The following is a 24060-nucleotide window of genomic DNA, read 5'->3' as shown; positions in this document are numbered from 1 at the left end:
GAGATGAAGTAAGAGCATTTTCATAAAGTTCCACTTTGGAAGCTGATTTCAGAAAGTTCCCTTTTCAGTGGTTTAGACCGTGTATGTAAACCGACCCCCAAAATGCAACCACAGTTTTACGTTTTCACTTGAAACATATCAATAACCCACCTGATCCCCTCTCTTCTGCATTAGTACATCAAAGTGACTACATGTTGAGAAATTTTAGAACACATTGTGCTCTCTCACAGTCTGGATGACCTTTGTGTAACCTCTGTATTGAATATGGACCTGGACAATGCATGATGAATAGACACTAATGGCTCATTCACTGGAGGTCTGAGCGCCATTGAATCTTTACACAACTCAAAATGTGGGGCTTTGGTGGTTGTTTGCAGTTTCCTTTAACAGCTTTTATTCCTGCTTTCGACCAGATCCAGCAATCAGCATGGCTTTGATTGCTTGTACGTGGAAGTGAAGCTGAAGCGGGGTTATGCACTCGGCATGCAAATGAGCACAAAACACATCATTAAAAAGAGTCATACTTGCTGTTTTGCTCTGCGTTCTACGACGGCTCCTTGGGCAAAGGCTGCAAAAGAGAAGAGTAGAAGGTCAGTGTGGCAGGAACAGGGGGCCGGCTTTCACCAACATATCCCTCAACTTTCCCTCCGCATGTCGGCCTTGGACACAGAGGAGCATATGTCCATTCAAAAGCACAGATGGCACTTCTCCCAATTATGTCTAAGACGAGACGAAGGAAGCTGAAGGTTATTTTGTTCTCTACCCATTTTTATGACCTCTGAGGACGCTGCTTCTCCCCTCAACCAGAAAGTACAAGCGAGTAATGGCCGCGTCTTCATCTGCATTAATGAGAGAGAGAGAGAGACCTTTCTTTTTTCCATCAGTGGCATCACACAGATTTTTTTTCTTCTTTTTGCTGTAAGGCGGAGTGATAAACAGTGTTCCACTCTGTTTCTTTGAGAGCACAACTTCTTGCCTCCTATATACATCTTGAGAAAGATGCTTCAAGATGCAGTTTTTCCTCCTGACCAGAAGAAGCAAACAGCCTTCTTGCCTTCTTAATATCGGTGAATGAGCCACTTTTGTGTAGATAATGACTCGGCTAATCATAATCAGAGAGCTAATGGTCTGTTTAGCCAATCACAAGAGCCAAGGCGAGACGGCTGTCTGGGTAGCGCATTGGCATTCCCAGCAGCCCTGCTCTCCTCTCGGCTGTGCCAGGCGCTCTCTGCAGTGGCGGTGGTGGTGGCGGCGGCGAGGCAGACTTGGTATTCCGCTGCCTGCCCGGCCTGTCGTTCTGCGATCTGTCGCTTTGTCCGTTTGCGCGGCCGAGCGGCCCCGGCGCTGTCGAAGAAATTCAGTCGTCTGAGGAGGCGCTGATCCATCACACCTCTCCAGCAGCATGTCATCTAAATGCTAAGTACTTCCACTGCATCTTTAAATCAAAACAAGAAAAGAAATGAGTGCGGTGGGCGAACGGTTGGAAGGGATAAAAGCTTATAAGGGCACAATAGAATCTGCAGAGCAAACCCTTAGCTTTTTGATTACATTCATTTTCGGGGGAAGAGGAAATGTGGGCGAGGAGAAACTGAGTGAGAAGAATGTGCATGAGGAACCCAGAGACCTTGTTATCCTTTCACATTGTACAAGGGGAGAGAAAAAGGGGGAATGCTATTGCTACATCTGCCCCACAGGTTTCTCACAAAAACCCAAAACATAGTTTGTTGTTTGATTTTACTCCCAAAATCACCATAACCACACCTATGCTGCGCCCACGGCAGGACTTCCCCCCTCCCTCGTCTCTCACTCCGAGTCTTGGCTATCGATTGGGGTGATTCTTCAAGTTAGAGCAGAGTGCTGAGGTGGCAGAAGCGGGCAGCACTATTAACTGCTCCTACTAATTAAAAGGGTAACAAGGTGAGTTTGGCCCCACGGGATGGAGAGTGCGAGAGAGGGAGCCGGCTGTTTGCCTGCCATGCACACCGGTAAACAGTGCTCACCGCCTATGGTGTTTACAAGACAAGAATCCAAGGACGTCGAAGACATATTCATCTCCCGCTGGCACGCGGGATGAGAGAGATTCAATGATAAGGAAAGAGAGAGTGGGGGAGAGGGAGGGAGAAAGCACACTAACAAGCGCTTTGCTAATTGCTTATGTTGCAGTGAAATTGAAACATTTGGACCTCGTCTCTGAGCTCGGGGTGCCCTCGTTTCATCAGCACTTGTAAACACTGAGCACTGTGCATAAATGATAAAGTTTGGCAGTTCAAACGAGGTGCACAGCATGGATCTTTGAGAAAAAGCCAGTAAAGATTGGGGAAAAATATTAGCAGATTCAATTAGCGCTCCTTCCTTATCATCAACGCGGCATATTTCAACATCAAAGTAGTTTTAACGTGCAGCACGTGTCGCATCGCACAAATGAAAACACCGAGCCAAGGTAGCGTCCCAGCAGCCAGACATCTTGGTAGCCGAGAGGAGAAGCCGCTGCAGGTACAGCAGACAGCTTGTTTGTGCAGTGCTCAGGGGGAAACAAAGAAGAGACTGCATATTTGGTGCCACTTCAAGCCGTAAAATTGCCAGCAGCAGCCCACCCTACCATTATGGAGACAGGCGAGGAGCCATCACTGCAGTAACTAAAAATCTTTCCCCAGTGGACTCCTGCAGATGACTCCGTTGTTTTGTCTTTTATATATCTGCTGGGTCCTGATAGGGGTCCCAGTCATTACTGGCCACTACAGCCGCTGTTATTAGGCTAACAAGCACAGCCGTGGCTTACCCAGAACCCGAAGTGGATGCTTCGTGCTCAGACTATGAGCCTGATGTACAAAAGCATCGGAGCATCAGGCCTCGAGCTTTCTCCGAGGAACAAAACCAGATTAGTGACAAAGCATCTGGTTGTGTTTGCTGTGTGTGTGTTTTATTTCTGGGAAGGCAGAAAAGAAAATAATAAATCCCCTGCCCAGATTTTAAATCCTTCATTTTTCAAAGTATTGCAATGCTGGGAGGTATATTACAGGAGGAAATCCAGCAGAAAAAAGTTTTGCATGCCGAAAGGTGAATTTACTGACCTCTGACTCATACAAGAGAATAACAGAAGAACTATAAACAACAACAATAACATTTTCTAACATTGAAAAAATCTGCTAATCTGATAAATGTAATGTATCACTACACACAATAATACGCTTACATATATGAGAGGGATGTAACAATACCAGTATCGGGTATCAAGTCCGATACTACATGTCATACTCGTACTTGGAACGCTGACTTGCCGAGGTGGGTCATGGCCTTTGCATATAAAGTATAAATTAGGCCTAATGGTATTTAATAAGTACTCGTATCGGTACTCGGTATCAGCAAGTAGCTAAGGGTTAGTACTCGTACCTGTACTCATCCTTTAAAAAAGTGGAATCGTTGCGTCCCTAATATGTGACGTTATTATCTTTCTGCTTCAAAACAACAGTGCTCTTTCTCTTGTCCCAAATTGACACCAGGTGTGATCATTGTGTGTCTGCAGTTCCCAGCAGCAGCTTTTCAGAAGCACAGTTGTTGTTGAGCTGGGGACTTTATTGGTTTTGGTCACGTTAGCTGAATTTATGGGCTTTAGTGCCTCTGACTGTCATCAAAACAAGGGGAGTAATCTACTTGATCGAGTTGAATAGTAATCTACAGAATTACTATTGCAACAACACATCATCAGTAGGGAGAATCTAACCTGTCTCATGACGCACTGAACCCAGCTCATGCTCTCTATTAGTGGGTGAGCAAGTGGTAACACTTCTTCGGCTGGTTTGCTTTTTTCCCCCTGTAACTCTCCAATATGCTAAATAACTTCCTTCAGCACATAAAACTCTTTGGTGTTACATGATTTGCTGGGGGAAACTCAGCACTCTATCAATTCAGGTGATTTCCAAGAGATTGCTCACATGTAAACAAACCTAATGCACAGAAAACCCTCATTTGAATATTCCAATTTGTGCTTGATGTAACTCTTGGTTTTATTCTGATTTGATCACCCACAAAATGAAAGTGCAATATATGTGCATTTGCAATAAAGCAACCTTTATGCAGAATCTGAGTAAATCAGACCCGAAGAGCTGCTTCCTTTTAGCAAATGTTACATGAAAGAAAATCTGACGCTCTCTTTCTTTGTGTTGTTGTACCACAAATGAAACAGGTCCAAGGCCATGAGCGCTTAACTATAAAGAAGTGATTGTCTCACAGGGTGGCTGGGTTCAAACTTAGTGGCAAGGATCTTTGAAAAAGGAGAGCTTTCATCTGAAGCCACCAATTTTGTTAAAGCATTATCAGCAAAATGTACAAACGTATGAAAGGTGCACACGATTATATGTTGAATGAGTCGTATGTTTCTCTCAAAGCTGATTTAGCATGACTCGGCAACAAAATGACCCATTTTACAATTTAATAATAATTGCATGTCCTTGCTTCATTCTGATTTTCAAGCTTAAATCGCACAGAAACGTTAACTTCTCGCCGGGTGCTTCATGGGGGAGCAGCTCTAAAAAAGCCTATTAAAAATACATAAACAAAAAAGGGCTCAGACGCATCAGAGTCTGGAAATAGGATGCTGCTGAGCATGCTTGAATTTGCCGAGTGCATGAAAGGGCTTTCTGTGTTACTTGTTACTAAAACCCAGTGCTGAACTGTGGCCCATGGCTCTGACGATTTCTCACCAGAAGAAAATTTTATATATATATATATATATATATATATATACATATTCCTCTGGAGACAAGCCGCATGCAGGGCAAAACACAAATGGCAGTTCAAAGCACAGCAATGACAGAACTTCAAATAGTGGGTGCGGGGTACAGTGTGCTGAAAGTGACAGCGGAGGGGACCACGTTCACTCCGGGTCTCCGGGGGTGGGGGGGCAACACACGCTTCGTGAAGTCAAGCTGACAAAAGAACTCTTTTAATAGATAATGGCAGTACCAGAGGAAACAAAAACACTGTGTGTTGTTGGGTTTTTTTTCTCACTCACCGTGTGAATAAACACCAAAGGAATCATTAAAAAGTGAAAATGTAATCATGACGCGTCCTGCAGTCCAATAACACAACACCTAGGACAACACATGAAAAAAAACAAACCCAAAAGGAAATGGTATGACCAGCATGTATCAACCATTTCTCTCCTTTTCTGAACATCTCTATCAATCTAACCTATTTCAATATATTTTCCGCATCGCTCCACACGCTATCTTCTCAAGACTGATGATGGCGCCGTGGCAGCCGACAAACAGATGAGGAGAAGCCAAGGAAGCACATTTTTCTCTCGCGCTTGATAAATAGAAGACCTGTGAATGAAACTGAAACAAAAGAGTGTATTTGCTTATCAAGCGTAACCTCTCTGTAGCCTACCACGCGTCTGCTGGGGCTGTGGCGAGGGGCTGTGGTGGGTCGGAGGGACATCAGTCATTTTATAAAACGCACTTTCCAAAGCAAAGCAGCCGCGGCTACAGTAACGTCGTCCCCGAGGATCCAGAGAGAGGCTGTCAGATAGAATGTGACAGGAGCACTGTCACTTCACAAACAGGGCTGTGTATGAAAGCCTGGAGGTGCACCAGTAAAACCCACAAGCTGGACCCACACTCTTTTGTCTGATGTAGGAATCAGAGACAAGGACAGCGGTGCATTCAAAAATAATAGGCTCTGTTAATTTTCAGTTGATAACGGATTAGCAGAAAAAAAACAAACAGACACATGAATAAAAGTAAAACTAGTCATCCTTCCACCAAACACTCCTAAAAGAGATATCATTAGTTGTGCATGATTGTCAGAATTTACTTTGCTGGTGCACAGAATTTAATTATTTGAACTGCAAATGAGACTGAAAGCCAGCAGAGCATTGAGGGACACGGTGCACAGCGTGCATATCTAATGTTTGAAAATGTTCTGGCCTGGTTTTCATCGCAATTCGAAGGTGTAAACAATTCTCTAATGACCTCCAAGCACTGCTTTCCTTGCTCACTCTTTCCTGCTGTACTAGAAACAGAACCACTTATAGCACATCCTCTTAGACTGGGCACATTTTTACTGTATGTATCCATCTTTGGGCGCAAGAAGTTACTATTCAAGAAACAACCTACTTTACTTCTCTCATTATGCATGTTATTTAGGCTAAATTGATGCTGCTGGCTGCAGAGCTGCAGCATTTAATGAGAGGGATATAATCATAATCAACCACCTTTACCTGAAGACCGCATCCAGCTCAGAGTGAAATCCTGTCGGCAAGAAACTCAAAAGGCAAAAAACCCAAAACAAGCACATGACATGTAAAAGAACAAAAATTTACATAATCTCTAAAAGTCCTCAAATCCTATAAAAGATAAGTGCAATGTCACATACTCGCTAATGAAAGCTGCTCAGAAGTCTGAAAGCCAGAAGAGCAGCCAAGGACCTCTTGAAAAGGAGTCTTTATTCTCAATATGATGAGCTGTTTAGATAAAGATTTGGCAGAATCAAAAGAGAAAAAGTGTCTGTAAAAATGGAATCACATTTACAGATAAAAGACGGGCTGCTTATGTGGCCCAGTAGCACAAGCTGCATTCTGCAGGTTTCAAAGACCATTCAAGAATTCCTCTCTGGGATTAATAACGTATTTCTATTCTATTCTATTCTATTCTATTTTTATATATATTTATAATATAAATAATTTTCATATATATTTATCATCTAGTTATCTATTCAATTGTTAGGTTCAACTGAGTTACTGTTTGTCACTGGTTGGAAAAACACTGCGGCGATGCATCAGTGTGTTCAAACTTAACAAAAATTACTTTTTTAAACAGTTTTTTCTATGTTTAGGTATTAGTTATAACGTCATCCATGCTGAAGCTGCAGAAAGTGACAGTTCCAAGGTTGATAATTGAAATTGTTTTAACCCAACTAGTTTTTTTTTCTTCAAGAAATATAGTTTCTGACGTTAAACTGTGCTACAAGCTGATCAGTCCCATTTAATTAGGCTGTTGTAAACAAGATTATGACAATAAAAATATAGATTAGAAAACTCCTTGTAACAACCAACAATGTAATAATTGCCAATAACATAATAGCTGCCAATAATATAATTTTGACCTTTTTCGATGAAATAAAGCCCATGACATAATCACCTGCCGATAGTGTAATAAGACTAAAATAAGAATCCATTTTTTCCAATAATTATTGAAGTAGCATTTAAAAAGTAATAGCTTTATGCAGCACAAAATGTGATAATACATAAATACAGCTGCATGTCTTTGAAATAAAAGCTTTTTTAACAGGTTTTGTACAGTTTGCTTATGAAAAATAGGTATAAAGGAGAGAATAGTCGTCATATTCATTCAATGAATTCATTTAAACTCTGTAACACTCTCAATCATTTTACTATGTTATTGGTTTGATTCCATTCAGAGAGGAGAAATTATTCTGTTATTGGCGGACATTACATTATTGGTTATCACACTCTTTAAAAGGAATTAGGAGTCAATAAATTCTTTTTTTTTTTTTTACTTGAGTTATTAAGTTAAATCAGTTATTCTTACTTGTAACAAGACCTACTTCCACACAAATCTTTGTACTTTAATCTAATCAAAGAAGGTGAATAACTTTGGCAACTGTAAAGTGTAGAAGAGAAGACTTGGTTCGAGTTTAAAGATCCCCAATTAAAGCATCTTATTTTCATTTTGAAAGTATTTTAAGAGAGGGATTGATTTAAACTAATCATTAAATCTAGGTTCATTAATTAGGTTCTGTACTTAACTGCAGCTTTGAGGTACATGCAGTTCATTTCAGTTTTTCAATTTCATAAAACCAGCGGTTGACAAACTGATATTAATATTAATGCAACTCCACAGGAACTGATGTGAATTTAATTAAATTGCCAAATGATCTGATAATCACACGACAATCACAAATACGGTTAAAATGACAACAAGAAACAAGAAATTCCTATAATAACTTCTCTTTCTCTCCTTGTTGATGAACCTGTCAGATTTTCCATTAAAAAAAAAAGCCCCAAAACATTTATAGGAGGTTAATTGTTGACTTTGAATGAACACTGTACAGGAGGTGAGTTAAAATTTGACGATTAGAAATGATACTTAATTATAATGATAACATGCTTGGCTATGACATCGATTCCCCAAAAAGCAGTGTGGAATTTTAATGGATCCATTTTTCTCCAAAGATTCTAGTTTTATGAATCAACAATCAAGTGGGCACATTGAATGGGATCTGTTCTTTTTAAAAATACTCTGTTGGAGTCTGATCAGCCTTTTTCTCTCTGATTCTGAGGGTCTGGGTGTTTTTTCTTCCTCAGACTGATCTCAGAAGAATGTAAAGACAGCAGCTTCTCAGTGTCGTCTGAGCTCAGGCTGGACCACAGCTGTCCAGTTGCCCGTTACACAGCATGAATCTTCTCCATCAACTCCATATCAGGGATGTTGAGCTCTTTGGAGACTTTCCATGCCTTCAGCTCTGGTTATGTTCATTCTGTCTTTACGTTCCTCGGTCAGTAATCTTTCCCTTTCCTATCTGTGTCTGTAAATCACTTTGTCCTTCAAACCCACAGTATGACTGTTGGTGTTTTCAGACTATCTTTTCATGATTGTCGTCTTTCTACGTTGCACTCGGTGACTCTGTACTTTTTAGCAGCTATTATAACTCCAAGCTACATTGATCCCCATCAACTTAAAATTACAATGGCTGATTAATTTGACCTCATTTTGACCCACTTTTCTCCAGGTGATTGCTGTGTTGCTCCTGGTTATCTGATTGTTAGGGAAACTTTTACTTCATCTGGAACAATATCCAGGCTAATATGTTACCTGATACCAGAATGAAACTTTTTGATGCAAATGTTGTGTACCATGAGTGTGAGTTTAGAGTCAATCACATGACTTTTACTGTTGGCGTGTGAGTGCTGACAGACTTCTGTCTCCCAACCAAATCCCATCCTGCAGCCCTGAAATACAGATTGTGGTGACACAATCCAAATACTATTTTTATAATCATCATCCTCTGTCAGTCACACACATGTGATCCAAAAATATCTGTTTTGAAATGAAAATCAGCAATTTTCCTTTGTTTAACCAGTTTATTGTTATTTTGATTGAGTTGATACTTTTTGCAGACTTCAGATGGAGTTGTGTTGTTCCATCAAACAAGAGCGGTTTGAACAATGACTTCAATATTTTCAAAATATCAGAGAAACACCATGTATTTACTATGTGAAACATTTTGGCTCAAACCATCATTCGTCCACTCAATGCTTATTTTCTGACTTATCTGCGACACCTTGCCCAAAATCTTTAAAAACACATCACAAATAAAGGCTCTCAAAAAAACCCAACAAATCTAATCAAAAACTTGCTGAAACTAGTTAAAAAGCTGGCCATTGCAGTTTTCAGCAACTCAACCAGGAGTAAACAGTTTCAGTGTATTCTGGGGAGTATTTATGATGTTTGCGAAATGGTGCATGTGAGGTTGACTCAAAAGGAAACGGCATCTGTGTTCATGGTAATAAAAAGATATGTCACCCAGAGCAACAGTGAGGTTCGCTGATGTGTTTTTAATAGGCTTCGGACAACAATTGAGCTGCACGGCACAGAGGAATTAAACCCGTTAGACTCTGGCTTCAATTATACTGAGATAAATGTATTATTTTTGGTCTTTATCGTTAGATTTATCATGTGTATTATACTGCCTGTGGGGCTGAGATAATTCCACCTGTGCCTCGTTCAGCTTCAGATGCCCCACCAGTGCAGAGACAATAGAATAAATAGAAAATAGTCGAATTGCATTTGCTGTAGAGTGTCTGGTTTGAGATAGATGATGTGCTGACACCTTTTTGACACCAGTGACTCAATTTGTTAAACTTCAGCTCTATCTGTGTACTTCTTTTTTTTTTTTTTACTTGGACACAATCTCCTTCCCTGCCCTTTAACAGCAATGATACAGAGATCTGTCAGATCGCAACTCTCCGGCCTCACCGGCTAATCAAACATTCATTTCGGAGGAGCCTCGGAGCAACAGTTGCGCCGCTGACAGGACTCGCGAGTGTGTTGAGCAGCCTTTGAGGAGCGAGCTCCTTAGAAGTCTGTCTCCAGTCAGATGGGCTGCCAGCACAGCAGTGACCATGGAGACACATGACTTGGCTGCCTGGTCTTTTGTCATGGACACTGAGGCCTTTATGTCCGAGGTGCTAGCGAGCGTTACATAATCGCACCGTAGAACTGCATCATCTGTCCATCTCATTTTCTCACCTCTTTCATAAGAGGTGATGATTTATTAACTGCTTCATCGCTGGATAGCCACATAAAATGCTGATCTACCAAACACCTGCCTTTCTTTCCTCTCTTTCTCACGAAGAGTCACCTTACACTTATTCATTCCATTACAAATCAAGACTTTTGCGTCATGTGGCATCCTCTCAAAAAGCCTGCAGTGCTGACTGGTTATGATGTCTTCATGTTTACAGCTGCAGTGGCAGGACTACACAGGTTCCACTAGCTTTTTGCCCCGGCTGACGCTGGAACAAAGAGCACATAGCTGGAGGAGGGCCACCAGAGCAGGAAAAAAAAGAAGAGAATACTAAAAAAACATGATGCAAGCCTCTCTGACCTACTGGGTCGTGCCGTGTGAGTGTGTGTGTGTGTGTGTGTGTGTGTGTGTGTGTGTGTGTGTGTGTGTGTGTGTGTGTGTGTGTGTGTGTGTGTGTGTGTGTGTGTGTGTGTGTGTGTGTGTGTGTGTGTGTGTGTGCGATGTTCATTTTGCTATTCTCCTTCGTTTGGGAAAAAAAAGAAGCTACAACTGTTGTGTTTCCCTCCGGGCCAAGCGCGAGCCAAGCAGTGGCATTTGTTGTGTAGGTGTTGGAAGATTTTCCGTCCCAGCTACTGTTGAGTATTGTCTGTGGGATGTAATGCATATAAAACCTCACTTTTAATCTGAACAAATTTGAATTTCAAGTACTCACATTTCCTAATTTACGCTCCCAGTAGCATGTGAAGTGAGATAATATTTACGAAAATAACCCCATCTTGCTCCACACCGAATAAGCATCAACAGACACGCGTAGTTTAGATCTAAGCCATCATTGTGCAGAGGCAAAGCATTAGCAAAAGCTGATATAAGAGTGCTATAGTGCTCTCGACAAAGCTCTCACTTGGTACCGCGCAAGTGATGCAATCACACCACCCTCTTGCTTTGCCTGAAAGGAGAGAAATTATTTTACAGTCCAAAACTCTGCTTGTCTGTCTTGTCAATTTTCCACTCAGTGACCATTTCCATCCATTCACACGCACGCAACTGTGCTCTTGTGTAACCCGGCGGGTCCCATCCACACCCCCCCACCCTCGTCGAGTGTATGAAACCAACCTCAAAACACCCCTCCCCGGCCCTCCTGAATTGAGCTTTCCACCTCGGAGAATATCATATGTAGACCTTTCAGCGGCTCACTAGTGAAGACAAATTGCCAGCTTGTTTGGAGGTGGGTGGTGGTGGTGGTGGAGGGGGGGGCTCCAGAGAGTGATTCATATTAATGGCTAGCTGGCAGTGGAGAGCGGGCTGCATATGCAAACTCCATTAGCAGGTTAGGCTGGAGTGTGCGACCTGGCCGTGCCACCGTGAGCTGCACACGGAGCAGGCTGGCCGGCGAGGACGAGGGTTTAAAAAGAGTCGCAGGTGGAGGGGAACGTGTCAGATGTGAGTGTCTGTAATGTAGTTACACTTCATACACTTGTCAAGTTCGGTTTTCATCCGTACGATTTATTTGCCTCAATAAAATGATTCCTTAAAATGTTTAGTATTACATTAAGCAGAGCCTCAACCGGGAACTGACTGACACAGTTTCTCTCAAAATAAGAAGCTTAAGTTCTCTTAAAGGTTTTATTCCGCTCATGATGCTTTTACTTTAGGTCTCCCTCTTAATCCTGCATAATCAGGAGATAAAGAACTAATGAATGGGTAATAAATCCCCACTATAGTTGTATCTGTTGTACAGATAATAAAGTGCAAAGATGTTGTTGTTAAAGAGACAATGATGAAAGAAAAAGTGCTTAAATTAGCTTGGGTTGGAGCAGTATGTGTAATAATCCCAGATGAGATTTCAGTGACTAAAAGGTGTTTAAAAGGCGATATTAGTAGAAACTACAACACGTGTGTTATGTTCACAGCACAGCCTCAGCAAACTTTGGTGACTCAATATTAATATTACATGGTGGGATTATGTATGTTTTCACTGCACTCTCATTACATGAAACGTCTTCAGAGCAGTAATGTCCTTAAGAAACATAGGAAATGATGGCAGTCACTTTAACAGTAACGTTATATCAAACTCTATGTCATGATACTGAGATTGCAGACAAAAAAAACCCAAATACATCAGGGGAGTTTCTTCTCGTTGGATTTAATGAATTTAATGAGAATGTGCCAGTTTGATTTTCTGGGATGTAAAGTTTGTCTTTTATTAGATTGGCTATTTTCAAGAATACTGTTGTATCCACATTTTGGCTGTCCTTGAATGTGTTCATAAACCATGAATTAAATACAGTTTCCAGTTATGTACTGTATATACCTTCAAGGTAAATTTAATAGTACCCTCTAGTGGCGTATATGACAAGACACTAGTAAAATGTTAATACGCCTAAACTGCCGACAATTAGCATATGTAGATGGACTATCAAACAATTTGTAAACCAATTAGTATTTCTATTAAAGTACAAGGCTGCCATGCACTGTCATGCTGTTGTCCAGGTTAGTTTGTGTCTTAACCTGAATGGAAAGCTGGACGCTACTAGCAGAGTTAGGCTCTGTTTACACGACAACATTTCAAGTGAGTTGCGTTGTTTTTACGTTTTCGTTTCAGAAAACTTTCATGTTTACACAGCAACGTTTGGAAAACAATGTCTGTTTACATGGAAACAGCGGAAACGTTGAAAACGATGTGATATTTCTGTGTAATAGAACCACCTATGTAAACACTGAAGTCCATTTACACTGTCTTTCTTTGTCGTTTTGGTCCACTCGCTGTTGATTGTTTGTAAGAAAGAAAAAAGTATCTCCACATATGATCTAGATGATGATCATTCATTCATTCATTCATTCATATCATTCAGCTCTGCTAAATTCAAGAACGAACACCACACGCTGCATTCATTGTTATGAATGAATCCTTCTTTACAGAACTGTTTACTATAGCAATGGTGCGCATCCGCAACAGCAGCATTTCCGAAAAGTTGCAGTTTTCCCCTATTTATATAGAGGAGTGGGAGCATATAAAAAAAGTTGCACCTTGGGGAACGTTTTCAAAAGGTTGCGTCTTCAGTGGCTCCGCATACCATTGTAATGCAACTGAAGAGTTCCACTTTTACTTGAAATCCAAACAGGCTAGTTTAACATTGTTTACCCATCGACGCTGTAATAAGTAAGTACATTTTATTCACATTGCACTTCTCACAGATACAAATCACACAATAAGACATGGTCAAACATGGTACAACATTAAAACACTATGCCAATGAAAAGCTTCTGTGTATAAAACAGTCTTCAGCTGCTTTTTAAGAGTCGATGGAGTCTGTGCTGAGGGAGAGAATTCCAACAGACTTGCTGCCTGAAAGGTACAATCCTCACGAGTTTTTAACCGAGTATGTGGGATTAAGTGACCTATGACCCATTGACCTCAGCGCTGTATTGAGGAGTCTGACAAAGTAGGGCCATAAAAGTGAAGATTAAAATTTACCGGAACCTAATGAAGAATGAATGTCCTGGTTAGGGTGTCTCCATGATCCTGAGATCAAAGACTGATCCTCTGGTTCTCCATGTTTGGGATTTAAAGGTAGGCCAACTACCTACCTTAATAAAAACTTTGTCAGTTACACAAGCAGCCACAGAAAATTAATTTGTGGGACAAGTACAGGAAGTCCAAACCATCAACTACCATGACACAGAGTAGCCAAAGACGCACACCAGGAGCTGCTTGGTTAATACCTCTGCTTATGCCCAGGAGCACTCTCATACTTAGTACATGGAACGTAAGACCCATGTACGAACCTGAAGGATTGAAAAAATGAAGAGAAATCCAGACTGCAGTCATCTGGGACCTTCTTTCGGTGCCGGTTAAAAGTCCCGTCTGGTCTGAAACTACACTAGTACAGTTTTAGTATACATATTTATGTTCCGGTCTGGGCATCGTATAGTGGTGTGCACTCTTGATTTCTTGATTCGCAGTGATAAAACCCCCAGGCGGAATCTGTTTTTATTCCCGTTTCCTCAAGTGGTTGTAGTTTTTCTCCTGGTCGACGTACTTATTCATGAGTTAAATTTTGATTCAAGGTGGTGTTAAGGAAACATCACTCTATAACTACATATCTAACTGTATTTTTTCCTTGATGCATTGTATTACAGAGTGAGTAATGACAATATAGTCATTCAATAAGACTTTTAAGTAATGTCCCCTTTTTACCTGCTGTAGAATTTCCAAATTTTTATTTATTAGCTTGATTATCTTTGATATGTTCGTACAATGAAAAAGTCCTATGTGCTGCATTTTATTGTTCTAAAAGTTCTATATAAATAAAGTTTGATTTGATTTGTTTGATTACAATAATAACACTGCTGTGAATGACAAAATGCTTTCAAACTGAAGTATTTATCTGATGTTATTATTAGATTATATGTTATTAGATGCAGAAATTTATGCATTTTCTGCCAACGCCGGTCACATTTCTAACTCTACCTCAGGCCAGTTTTGAAAAAAAAAAACAATCATAGCAAAAGCCGGTATTTAACATGATTATGACTGTGATCACCGATCCTCTCTCAACCAGACATCAGTGTCTGTACTCCCTTCCAAGTTCGGCTGGTGGCTTCCACCCTGCTCCTCCAGCCTTGTTCACCCCGCCCTCCCCTCATGCTTCAGCCTGATCAATCCTCTTTATAGATTTCTCATTTTCATTTATCTTCCAGAATGTGCTTTCCTCCCATTTCAGGTCTTACAACAAATACCTCTGGATACCTCCTCTTATTTACGGCCAAATCCTCTCTCTGTCTCTCCCTCGGAAACAAGAATCATGCTTTACTTGAGAGGGCCATAAAAATCGGCTCAATAACATCTAATTAAGGATATGCACAAAGACACGGAAACTGCATCTTTTTGTTTTGTTTTGTGACTATGCCTTCAATCGCTAAATGCTAACCTAAATGTGCTGTCAGGGTGCATTACAGCACAGTGGGAATGCGTGCGTGAAATCTGCCGCAGCTGCCCAGGGCTGCTGGACGAGCGAGGGCGGAGGGGAGATGAAGAGACATCAAGGAAAAGAGATAAGGGGAAGTGAAAATCAACAGAGCCAGTCGTAGGTTGACCTTCGGCATTGTGTACCTGGCGGAGAGGATCACGGTGTCTCCTGCTCTGTCCATCTTGTCATCGCTTGCTGACATCGCCATGTTGTATTGTGCTGTTTCACTTGGCCTGTCGCTGCAAGTTTCATTCCCCGTGTTTGTTTTTTTTTCTTTATTCAACCCGTCTTTATATTTTGATGTCTTCGTATCTGAGGAAGGTATTGCAGTGTATCTGCTGCTATTCATCACTATATTGACATGAAGGTAGTGCCGAACAATCAAAAAGCCCGTTTGAAGCTATGGTATATGATTTTCTTATATTTCCTTATATTTTCTCTGTGTTACTCTTTGCTTAGTATTATATCATGCCCTCTCCTTGGAATGCTGGTTGGTACCTATAGGTCTGGCCAGGTCAGATGTGAGGTCACAGCCTAGAGGAATCCTCTCAAACTAAGCCAGATGTTATGAGATCATCATGGTATATTAGAATATGCAAATATGCAAATTGTGTGTGGTCTCTCTGGTCAGTATATAACTGACCAAAGCTGGCCGAGTAGCAGATTGGAAGCCAGCTTCTCTCACCCCAACTCATGTCATCTGTCTGTGATTTTTTTGATGCCACCTGATTCGATATTAAACATTTTTAACCAAACGAAGAAGCATCGTCGAAGCAAGTTCTTTCTCTCTCTCTCTTTTCATGTCAGCTGAAGTTTCCCTTCAAAGCTTAAATCATGTCAGGCTGATATTCTGTATGTGGAAAGCCTCTTTTCTATAGATATCAAATGTTTTCAAACTACATACAGAGTGAGCTCACTGTTTTTTGTTTTTTAATGAAAAAACAAACGTGTGCATCATTATCTTGGGATTAAATTGTGCTGACAAGTTTACAAACCTGTTTGTATAATAGATTCATATACTCTGATCAAGATGGCATAGTCATGTAGTGGCTGGCACGCTGGCATCACTGTGAGTTTACCTCCAGTTTGATTCCAGGCATAGACCCTGGGGACATTTATGATAACAACTTACAAGTGAAAACTTCTTTTGAACCTTAAAACAGACAATTTAAAACATTAAGATAGTTGGCCTTTTGACACATTTTCAAGTGAAAACACAAACATTTGCTGCATTTCTGAGGTCCGTTTACATGAAAAAGGTGCTTGGAGCTACTGAGAGCGCCACCTTGTGAAAACGCTTCTACGCAGCACGGCCATAGTAAACAGTTTTCCTGCACACACATGAGTAGATGGACAATAACAACAATGTTTGTCTCCAGAGCGTCATGAGTGTCTCCCAGTCCTCGGTCGTTTTCTAGTTGAGGGTCACCCAGAATAGCCACTTACATTTGCACTGCGTCTGTGAGGATACTCAAGCATCAAATCAATCCATCGAGCAATGGCGCATGTAGCACGATCACAAAGCAGGAACAAAGTCAGAACTGTGATCAAATCCAACAATTGACTCAATGATTCATTCTCTTCAAGACACTCTCTTTCATGATGATTAAAGTCATTGTTATTACAGATTGTTTGTATTTTGTTTCAAAATGAGTTGTGGTGTATTTCGTCATCAAGTCTTCATCACTCAGAGTGTCTCACGGTGATTACAGATTCCTAGTGGGAAAAAAAATTATCTTGTTGAAGGCAAACAACTGTTTGACTTCCTGACAAAGACCAGGCAATCAAGAGAGGAAGAGAAAATAATCAGCACATAAAGTCAAAAGCTGACATTTGGCTTTTTGTACCTGACAACAAGGGAGCCTGAAGCATTGTTTCTTTTTCTCTAAAGGAAGATTATTATTGATGGGAAACCAATATTAAAGGTTACAGAGCCACACAAGAATCTGTCTGATAATTCAACCAAGTTAAAAATAATAGCAACTTTTGAGTTTTTTCTTGGAATTTGCTGGCATTTTCAAGTCTAAATGTACCACTGTCTAACAAATTAAGCTTAGAGTCTAGGATATGTTTCTTCCCAACATTTTTAGTTTGATAATAACATGAGCCACTTCAAACCCATGGTCAAAGGAAACCATTTATGCAGTGTTAAAGGGGACATATCATGCTAAATCCACTTTTTTAGCCCTTAAATGCATGTTGTTGTATATTTAGAGTGTTTAGAAGTACAGAAAAGTTCAAAGTAGTCTCTTCAGGTGCTCCGTTGATATCTTTATATTCTGTTTTGGTCATATTTTGCGATCCGTTTCGATTTTTCTATTCTCTATTACGTTTTTTGAACTATTACGTCACAGTATTCCCGGCGGAACTGCCAAATTAGGACATCGACACTTCGAGCAATCCGCCATTTTGGTTTCTCGCTGCGATTTTGTAGTCCAACCGAAGTTACGAGAGGATAAGTGGAAATGTTCGGTTGTTGGATGTAGTAACCCACAAGCTTCGTTACACCGTCTCCCAGCATCAGAACCTTTTCGAAGTGCCTGGTTGAGTTTTATTTTTCACAGAAATGTACCCACATCTGTGGGTAAGGTCATTTTTGTGTGCGCGAAGCACTTTAAGGACGACTGCTTCAGCAACCTCCGCCAGTATAAAGAAGGATTTGCCGAAAGACTCCGTCTGATTGAGCGGTCAGTTCCTTCTATCTATGGAGACGACGAACAGAGCACTTCGGTAAGCTGTATATAACGCTAAAAAGTGTGATGATAAGACGTCCCTGTCATTGTTTTGTTAGCATTAGCAGTTGCACCGTCTTCATATGTTAGCGCTGTGTGCTCGTTTTAGATTATAATGTAACTTCTGTGTTAAATAGTCGTTGTAATACAGGCAGTATTGTAGTAGTGGGCATGGATGGAGAAGTTAGTGTAAATATAGTAACACACCATTGCGTTACATCCATATGAAGACGTTGTTCTGCATCATCGTCATTTTCATCTCGCTCCGCCGGGTCCGACTCTGGCTCCAACATGTATGGCTGGATGGACAAATCTTCCGTTGTTGACATTTTGTAAATAATGAGTGAATATAAAGTTTCTGCGCCGCTAGATAATTGTATCTGTTCTATCAAACTACAAAGATGGCCGAACAGGTTGGAGTTGAACCGAGTGTCACCTCTGCAACCTGGAGAGGAGGCGGGGTATGAAGAGACCGCCCCAAAACGAGTTGCTCTCAGAAGCACATCAGAAAAGGGGTAGAAAAGGGGCCTGTGGAGCTCTAATAATGAGGAATTCAGACCCAAGCATTGCAGTTCCGCTTTATATAGACCACAACTGTATGATTTATATGTAAAAAGGAAGGATTTAAAAGCATGATATGTCTCCTTTAAATAATAATAATAATAATAAAGAAGAAGAAGAAGAAGAAGAAGAAGAAGAAGAAGAAGAAGAAGAAGAAGAAGAAGAAGAAGAAGAAGAAGAAGAAGAAGAAGAACACATGGCTCTTCAGCACCTCTGAAGAGGCTACCTGAAATTTCTATGTAAATAAACATTTTTCTTTAATTTTTCTTTTATGTGCACACCACACTATTTAAAAAAAACAAAAAACCCTGATATAAGTTAAAATAGTCGTAACCGTTGTAACCATTAGAACAGCGGCTTCAAATAGCTAAATAGCTAAAACAGCTAAAATAGCCAAAATGGCTAAAATATTAATAATGGCTTGCAGACCTCTGGTTTAGGTCGCACTCAAAAACCCAAACAGACTGGAGAGTGGAGTGACAAGCACAAATTGCACACAACACACTCAACAACCTCAATGTTTTATACCCTGAAAAAAGTTCATGTAATTCTGACCGGTCATATAATTTGGGTGTAATTTATCAGTTAGGAGTATTAGCCTTGTCATGACCCGCCCTACTCTGCCTCTGATTGGCTCGTCAGTCCCCATGCTGCACAGTGATCAGACGTCAACCAAACAAACCAGTGAATGCAGCGAGTACTCGGCAGTTAGATGCAGAGTAGGCTGTGGGTCATGGTTTTATCATCCTCGGGAACAAAATAGACAATCTTCTGGTTGATACCACTGAGTGCTGCACCGGGGGGGGGGATGTGTAAGTGGGTGTACGCAATGCTGACAGAAAAATGAGTGGGTATACCATATACCCTGGAGTACACCACTGGTCTGTACCACAAAATGCCGCTTGGGGGTAATTAAGTTTATCTTGGCCTTGCTTGGACTGCGATTTCTTCCAGCTTCACAAAATGTTACAATAACCTCTCAGTTTGCCGGTTGTTTGTTTGCCGAGAGTGAGTGCCTGCTACCCAACCAACACCAAGCAGCAGATGGAAAAAGACAATGAAAACCAATAAACACACGAACGACAAGCTTACAGAAATTTAAAAACTGATAACCTGTCTGTGTTTCCAGCTTGTTTGTACTGCCACCAAGTGGCCTGCAACCAAATGCGAGAACTAAAGTAGCATTTCTTTCCACAGCTCGCTAAACGTTGTGAAGTAAAGACTGGAAATGTGCCGCCCGGACATGTCATCCTGAACATTTTTTTCTATCAACACCATATCAGAGCGAGTTAGTTGGAGATGGACGGCCGGCAAAAGCCCCCCTGCGTAGTATAGGAGGGATAAAGGAAGACCCCATCTCCACTGAGCTTTGAGTTAGGTGGTGTGAAGTTTCTGAGTGGTACAGTGTGAAGCACACAGCGACAGTGAGACTCGTATCCATGGAGACTCAGCAGGCAGGCAGTACTGCCTGGAGAGTGATTATTGTTTTTGCTTCTTTTTTTCTTTTTTTTCCCCGATGAGTGTCTTTTAATCAAAGCTCTCAAATGAATTTACAATGATGTTACTTTTAAAGCTGATAGATAAGACAATGTGAGAGATTGCGTTAAGCCTCGCTCACAGAGACTGGCTGGGCTCAGTGCGGTGGCTCCAAGCTTCCTGTGTATTGTTTCAACGCTGAATCAAATGAGAATTAATCAGTGCTCAGTCAGCACTGCAGCATTGGCAGCTCTGAGGCATTGGATGCATGTTGCACTGAGCGAGGAGCCTACACAGGAGCAGATGACACCATATTGAGGAGTTTAAAAATTCAACATGTTTTGTAATCATTTACAGCTCCAGCAAAGTCAGATAGGGGTCATGTGCTATTAATATTTTCAAAGCAACACATTCAGATTTTGCAAACCAGGACATAAATGTTTTATTTGTGTTGTTTGAACAAATGCACGATTCTGCTTGAGTCAGGGAAATCTGCTGTTCAACCACCCAGGATTGGTTAGAAGTCATGCAGCATGTTGTACTTATATGTGTGATGTGGTGACAGATGTTTTCTATAGGCTGTCGTTTAGTTTCAACTGGCTTCACAAAGACACAAACATGACATGGAACATTAACCTATATATTAACACAAAATAGAAGGATTACATGTGTTGTCGAAGAGGAAGACTCATGAGAATAAAGACGGGTTCAATTGACACAGCTTGGATGTCTGAAATTCCTTATCTTAAATACCTTAAAATAATGTCAATTTATTCCAAGTTCCAGTTGATTAAAATGTTACTTTGGAAATAAGAAAATTGAGAGCAACAATATCTAAAACAGATAGAGGATGAAGCTGACCTCTAATAGCTCTAATTTCTATGACAGAAGTTATTAAGAGAGGCAGCAACCAAAACACAAATAAGCATATAGAAGTTTGGTTTTATAGATATTGGATGCTTTCAGGTCGACCCAGCATCTCGTGTCTGAGCATTGTACATATTAACATTTTAACATTACTTACAAAATATTTTTTCTGTCTTATCTGATATTTGAACTTTCTAGTCCATTTATTATGTTCTATTCTGTGTGAAGCATTGAAAGGAACTTCCCTTCAGTGAATAATAAAGTACCTCTATTCTCTTCAACAAAAAGTAACAAAGGTTTAAGGTAAAGATCCACCGTTTGAATTGGGTGAGAAACAGAACGTAGTGGCCAGAGATACTGAAAACATTCTTCCGGCTCCACTATTAAAGTTCTTCCATGTGTTTATTAGAAACACAACAATGAGTAACTAACATATGCATATTTTACCTGAAAAGTATGTTTTTCTAAACTGAAGCAAATTTATGGAATGGCATGTTGTTGGCACAATGAAGATTGTAAAAGTCGCCAACACTCAAATAATTTATTGAGAACTGACTGAGGCCCTGGTTACACCTCAGTGTTTTCAAGAGAAAACAGGAAACTTTTATTACACTGTGTTTCTGTGTACGCGACAACATTGCCCGGAGCCAATGAAACACAACTTTAGGAAGATGCTCGACGGCTGCAGCAAATAGTTCCTCTGCACATGGGCAACGAGCTGGAAAATGACACTATTGGTGGCAAACAGGTGGCCAAACATGAAAACGACCTATTTTTCAGCGTTTCTGACATTTTTGTATAAATGGACATCATTTTCAAAACTTTGTCATGTCAACGCAAATATGATGCGTTTTCACTTGAAACGTAATATGAGAGTATCTAACTAATCTGTGTAAAAGAGTTTTACGTGATGTTTGATATTCCAGAGCAGATACCTGACTTTTCTCAGTCCTCGTCCAGTAACTTATCTAATTACAAGGGCTCAGCTTGCATAATTACAATGGACTGAAAATAAATTGAGGTTTACCTGGAAAAATCTGTTATTCTGCTAAAAAAAAAAAAAAAGTCTGTTTTCTGCCAGAATATCACTTAAGTGATATAAGGAGTTTGTCTTCGTGACTGCAGACCCACAATGTATGTTCATGTGTTTGTCATTCAATTCAAAACCATCAAGCAGACATCCTTCAGTTTCACAATTACTTCAGCATTATTGATTAGTTGCAAGTGCACCAGGTGGAGTCACCACACTGAGAATTTTTTTAATTGTGTCCACCCACACGCTGCAGTGCACTCGTTTTCTGCCCTTTCTGGCTTAATATTGAGGCAGCCCTTAAAACCTTTAAGCCAAACTGCTGTTTACTGAAATGCACTGCCTGTTACACTGGACCGAGGCTCCTCGTGACACTGTTGGGTTGCTGGGGGGTTGCTCATGCGGGCACATGGCGTGCAATAATGGAACGGTTTAAAAATTACCGTGACGGTCTTGATGCGACCGCTGCCCCTGGTGCAGGTCCAGCCGGATCGGTTGAACAGGAGGCTGCAGACCTCCCCCTCCAGGCATGGCGCCATCTCACACCACTGACGGCTCCGCACGATCCGCGCTGCCGGGTGAAAGACGAGAGGGCGAAGAGGCAAATTAGACAGACAGATTCACAAAGCCAGAGAATGTTGCAACATTTGGAACCAGCAGAAATATCATTTTTTCTGGTCACCGGACAGGAAAGTCTCCTCACATGTCTAAAAGCCTGTAGTGTTTTAATGAGGTTCTTGTTGAACTAGCATGTCTGAATTGCCTGTGGTAGTAACCTTTACAGACCAGCTGGCGGTCCATAAATTACTCGCTTGCTAATGTACTCCTTCCCTGCAGCTGCATAAGAGAATTGGCTTTTTCCTTTTGACATTTTCTCTCAATAATACTTCCTATAGATGATTGTGTGTGTGTTTTTTTTGAAGGTATTGTTACAAGATGTGCAATTTTCCGTTCAAGCACCACCTGTGCAATCCAGTATAATCCAACCTTCAGCTCAGCTATCATTTGTTTTCAGTTTCTGTTGAAATGGCCAGAAAGGTGATTTCATCAATATCAAGGTCACAGCAGGTAGTATACTACAAACGAGTAGTTGATCACCCATGGAAGTAATTACAAATAGTTTTAAACTAATATAGGACATGCTGACAGTTGAGATGACGAGTTAATATTCAGAGAACAAAAGACCCCTGTCCAACAAAGGACACAAAGGCTTAATGTCTTAAGCCGTCAGCCACAGGTCTGTAACTCTCAATGTCATGTAACTCGGAATCAGCAGGGATGCACAATGGTGTAGAGGTGAGCGCACTCATAGTCAGAGTATGTGAGCATGCCCGGTTCTCGTCTGGACTTGGGGGGGGGGGGTTCTGTGTAGAGTTTTCCCCCTATGTATATGGAGGTTTTCTCCAGATACTTTGGTTTTTCAAAAGCATGCTTTTAAGCTTACCCTTAAACTCTCATCTTTTCTTGAATTTGGAAGACCCGCTCCGCATTACAGTAACTCCAATGCCAATTATGTTGTTTGGAAAATTCAAAAACTGCCTGAAAACGGAGAAATCAAGCTTTGAGTCCCTATACCAGCCATTGTGGCAGCTCCCAGGACTTCTCTGTTATGACCCTTTAGTTTCAACATTTTCTTAAAGATATAGCACATATACATACATCCATACACATTCAGATGTACACACACATATATATATGTAGGGTGGACAGAACAAATGAAGGGAATTTAATGAATAAATCAAAAAAAAAAAAAGAATAACATACAAATCAAAGAAAGAAAGAAGAAAGAAGAACAAGAATAGCGTTATGACAATTTAATAACAGATGAGACTAACCAGCATGTCAAGTACCCCCAAAAGCACAGTTATATTGAAGAACTATTAGGTATTGAAAGTGAACATAGACAAAACGTTAAAAGCACTCACCCAGTGAGTGAATCAAACATTCATAAAATCTAAATAAGCCATGCAGATTAAACATAAGAGGGTTGAAAATTGACTATAACTGTCTTTGTCTCGTGTTTGTCTATGTTGGCCTTCGCCCCAAAGTCAGATGAGATCCGTTTTAGCACTGTGCAGCCCAAAGTGGGATGAAGCGATATAAATGATGGAAGGATCGATTCAGCCAATTCCACGTTTGTTTGTTGTTTTAAATT

At 40.7% G+C, this 24060-nt stretch overlaps 1 protein-coding gene across 1 annotated transcript in view; it reads right to left on the bottom strand.

Annotated features, from left to right (window-relative positions):
- The window catches only part of tafa5l (TAFA chemokine like family member 5, like), a 67833-nt gene that overhangs the window by 5698 nt on the left and 38075 nt on the right, over window positions 1-24060 (bottom strand). The window contains exons 3-4 of the mRNA XM_080470382.1: window positions 22349-22476; window positions 525-568 (exon numbers count right to left, since the gene is read on the bottom strand). Coding sequence (XP_080326508.1) covers window positions 545-568; window positions 22349-22476 — 152 coding nt within the window. The 3' untranslated portion in view covers window positions 525-544. The remainder of the gene's footprint in view (window positions 1-524; window positions 569-22348; window positions 22477-24060) is intronic.

The sequence above is a fragment of the Lipophrys pholis genome (assembly GCF_963383615.2).
Source record: "Lipophrys pholis genome assembly, chromosome: 8".
Classification (NCBI taxonomy): domain Eukaryota; kingdom Metazoa; phylum Chordata; class Actinopteri; order Blenniiformes; family Blenniidae; genus Lipophrys; species Lipophrys pholis.
This window is presented reverse-complemented; position numbering and strand designations above follow the sequence as displayed.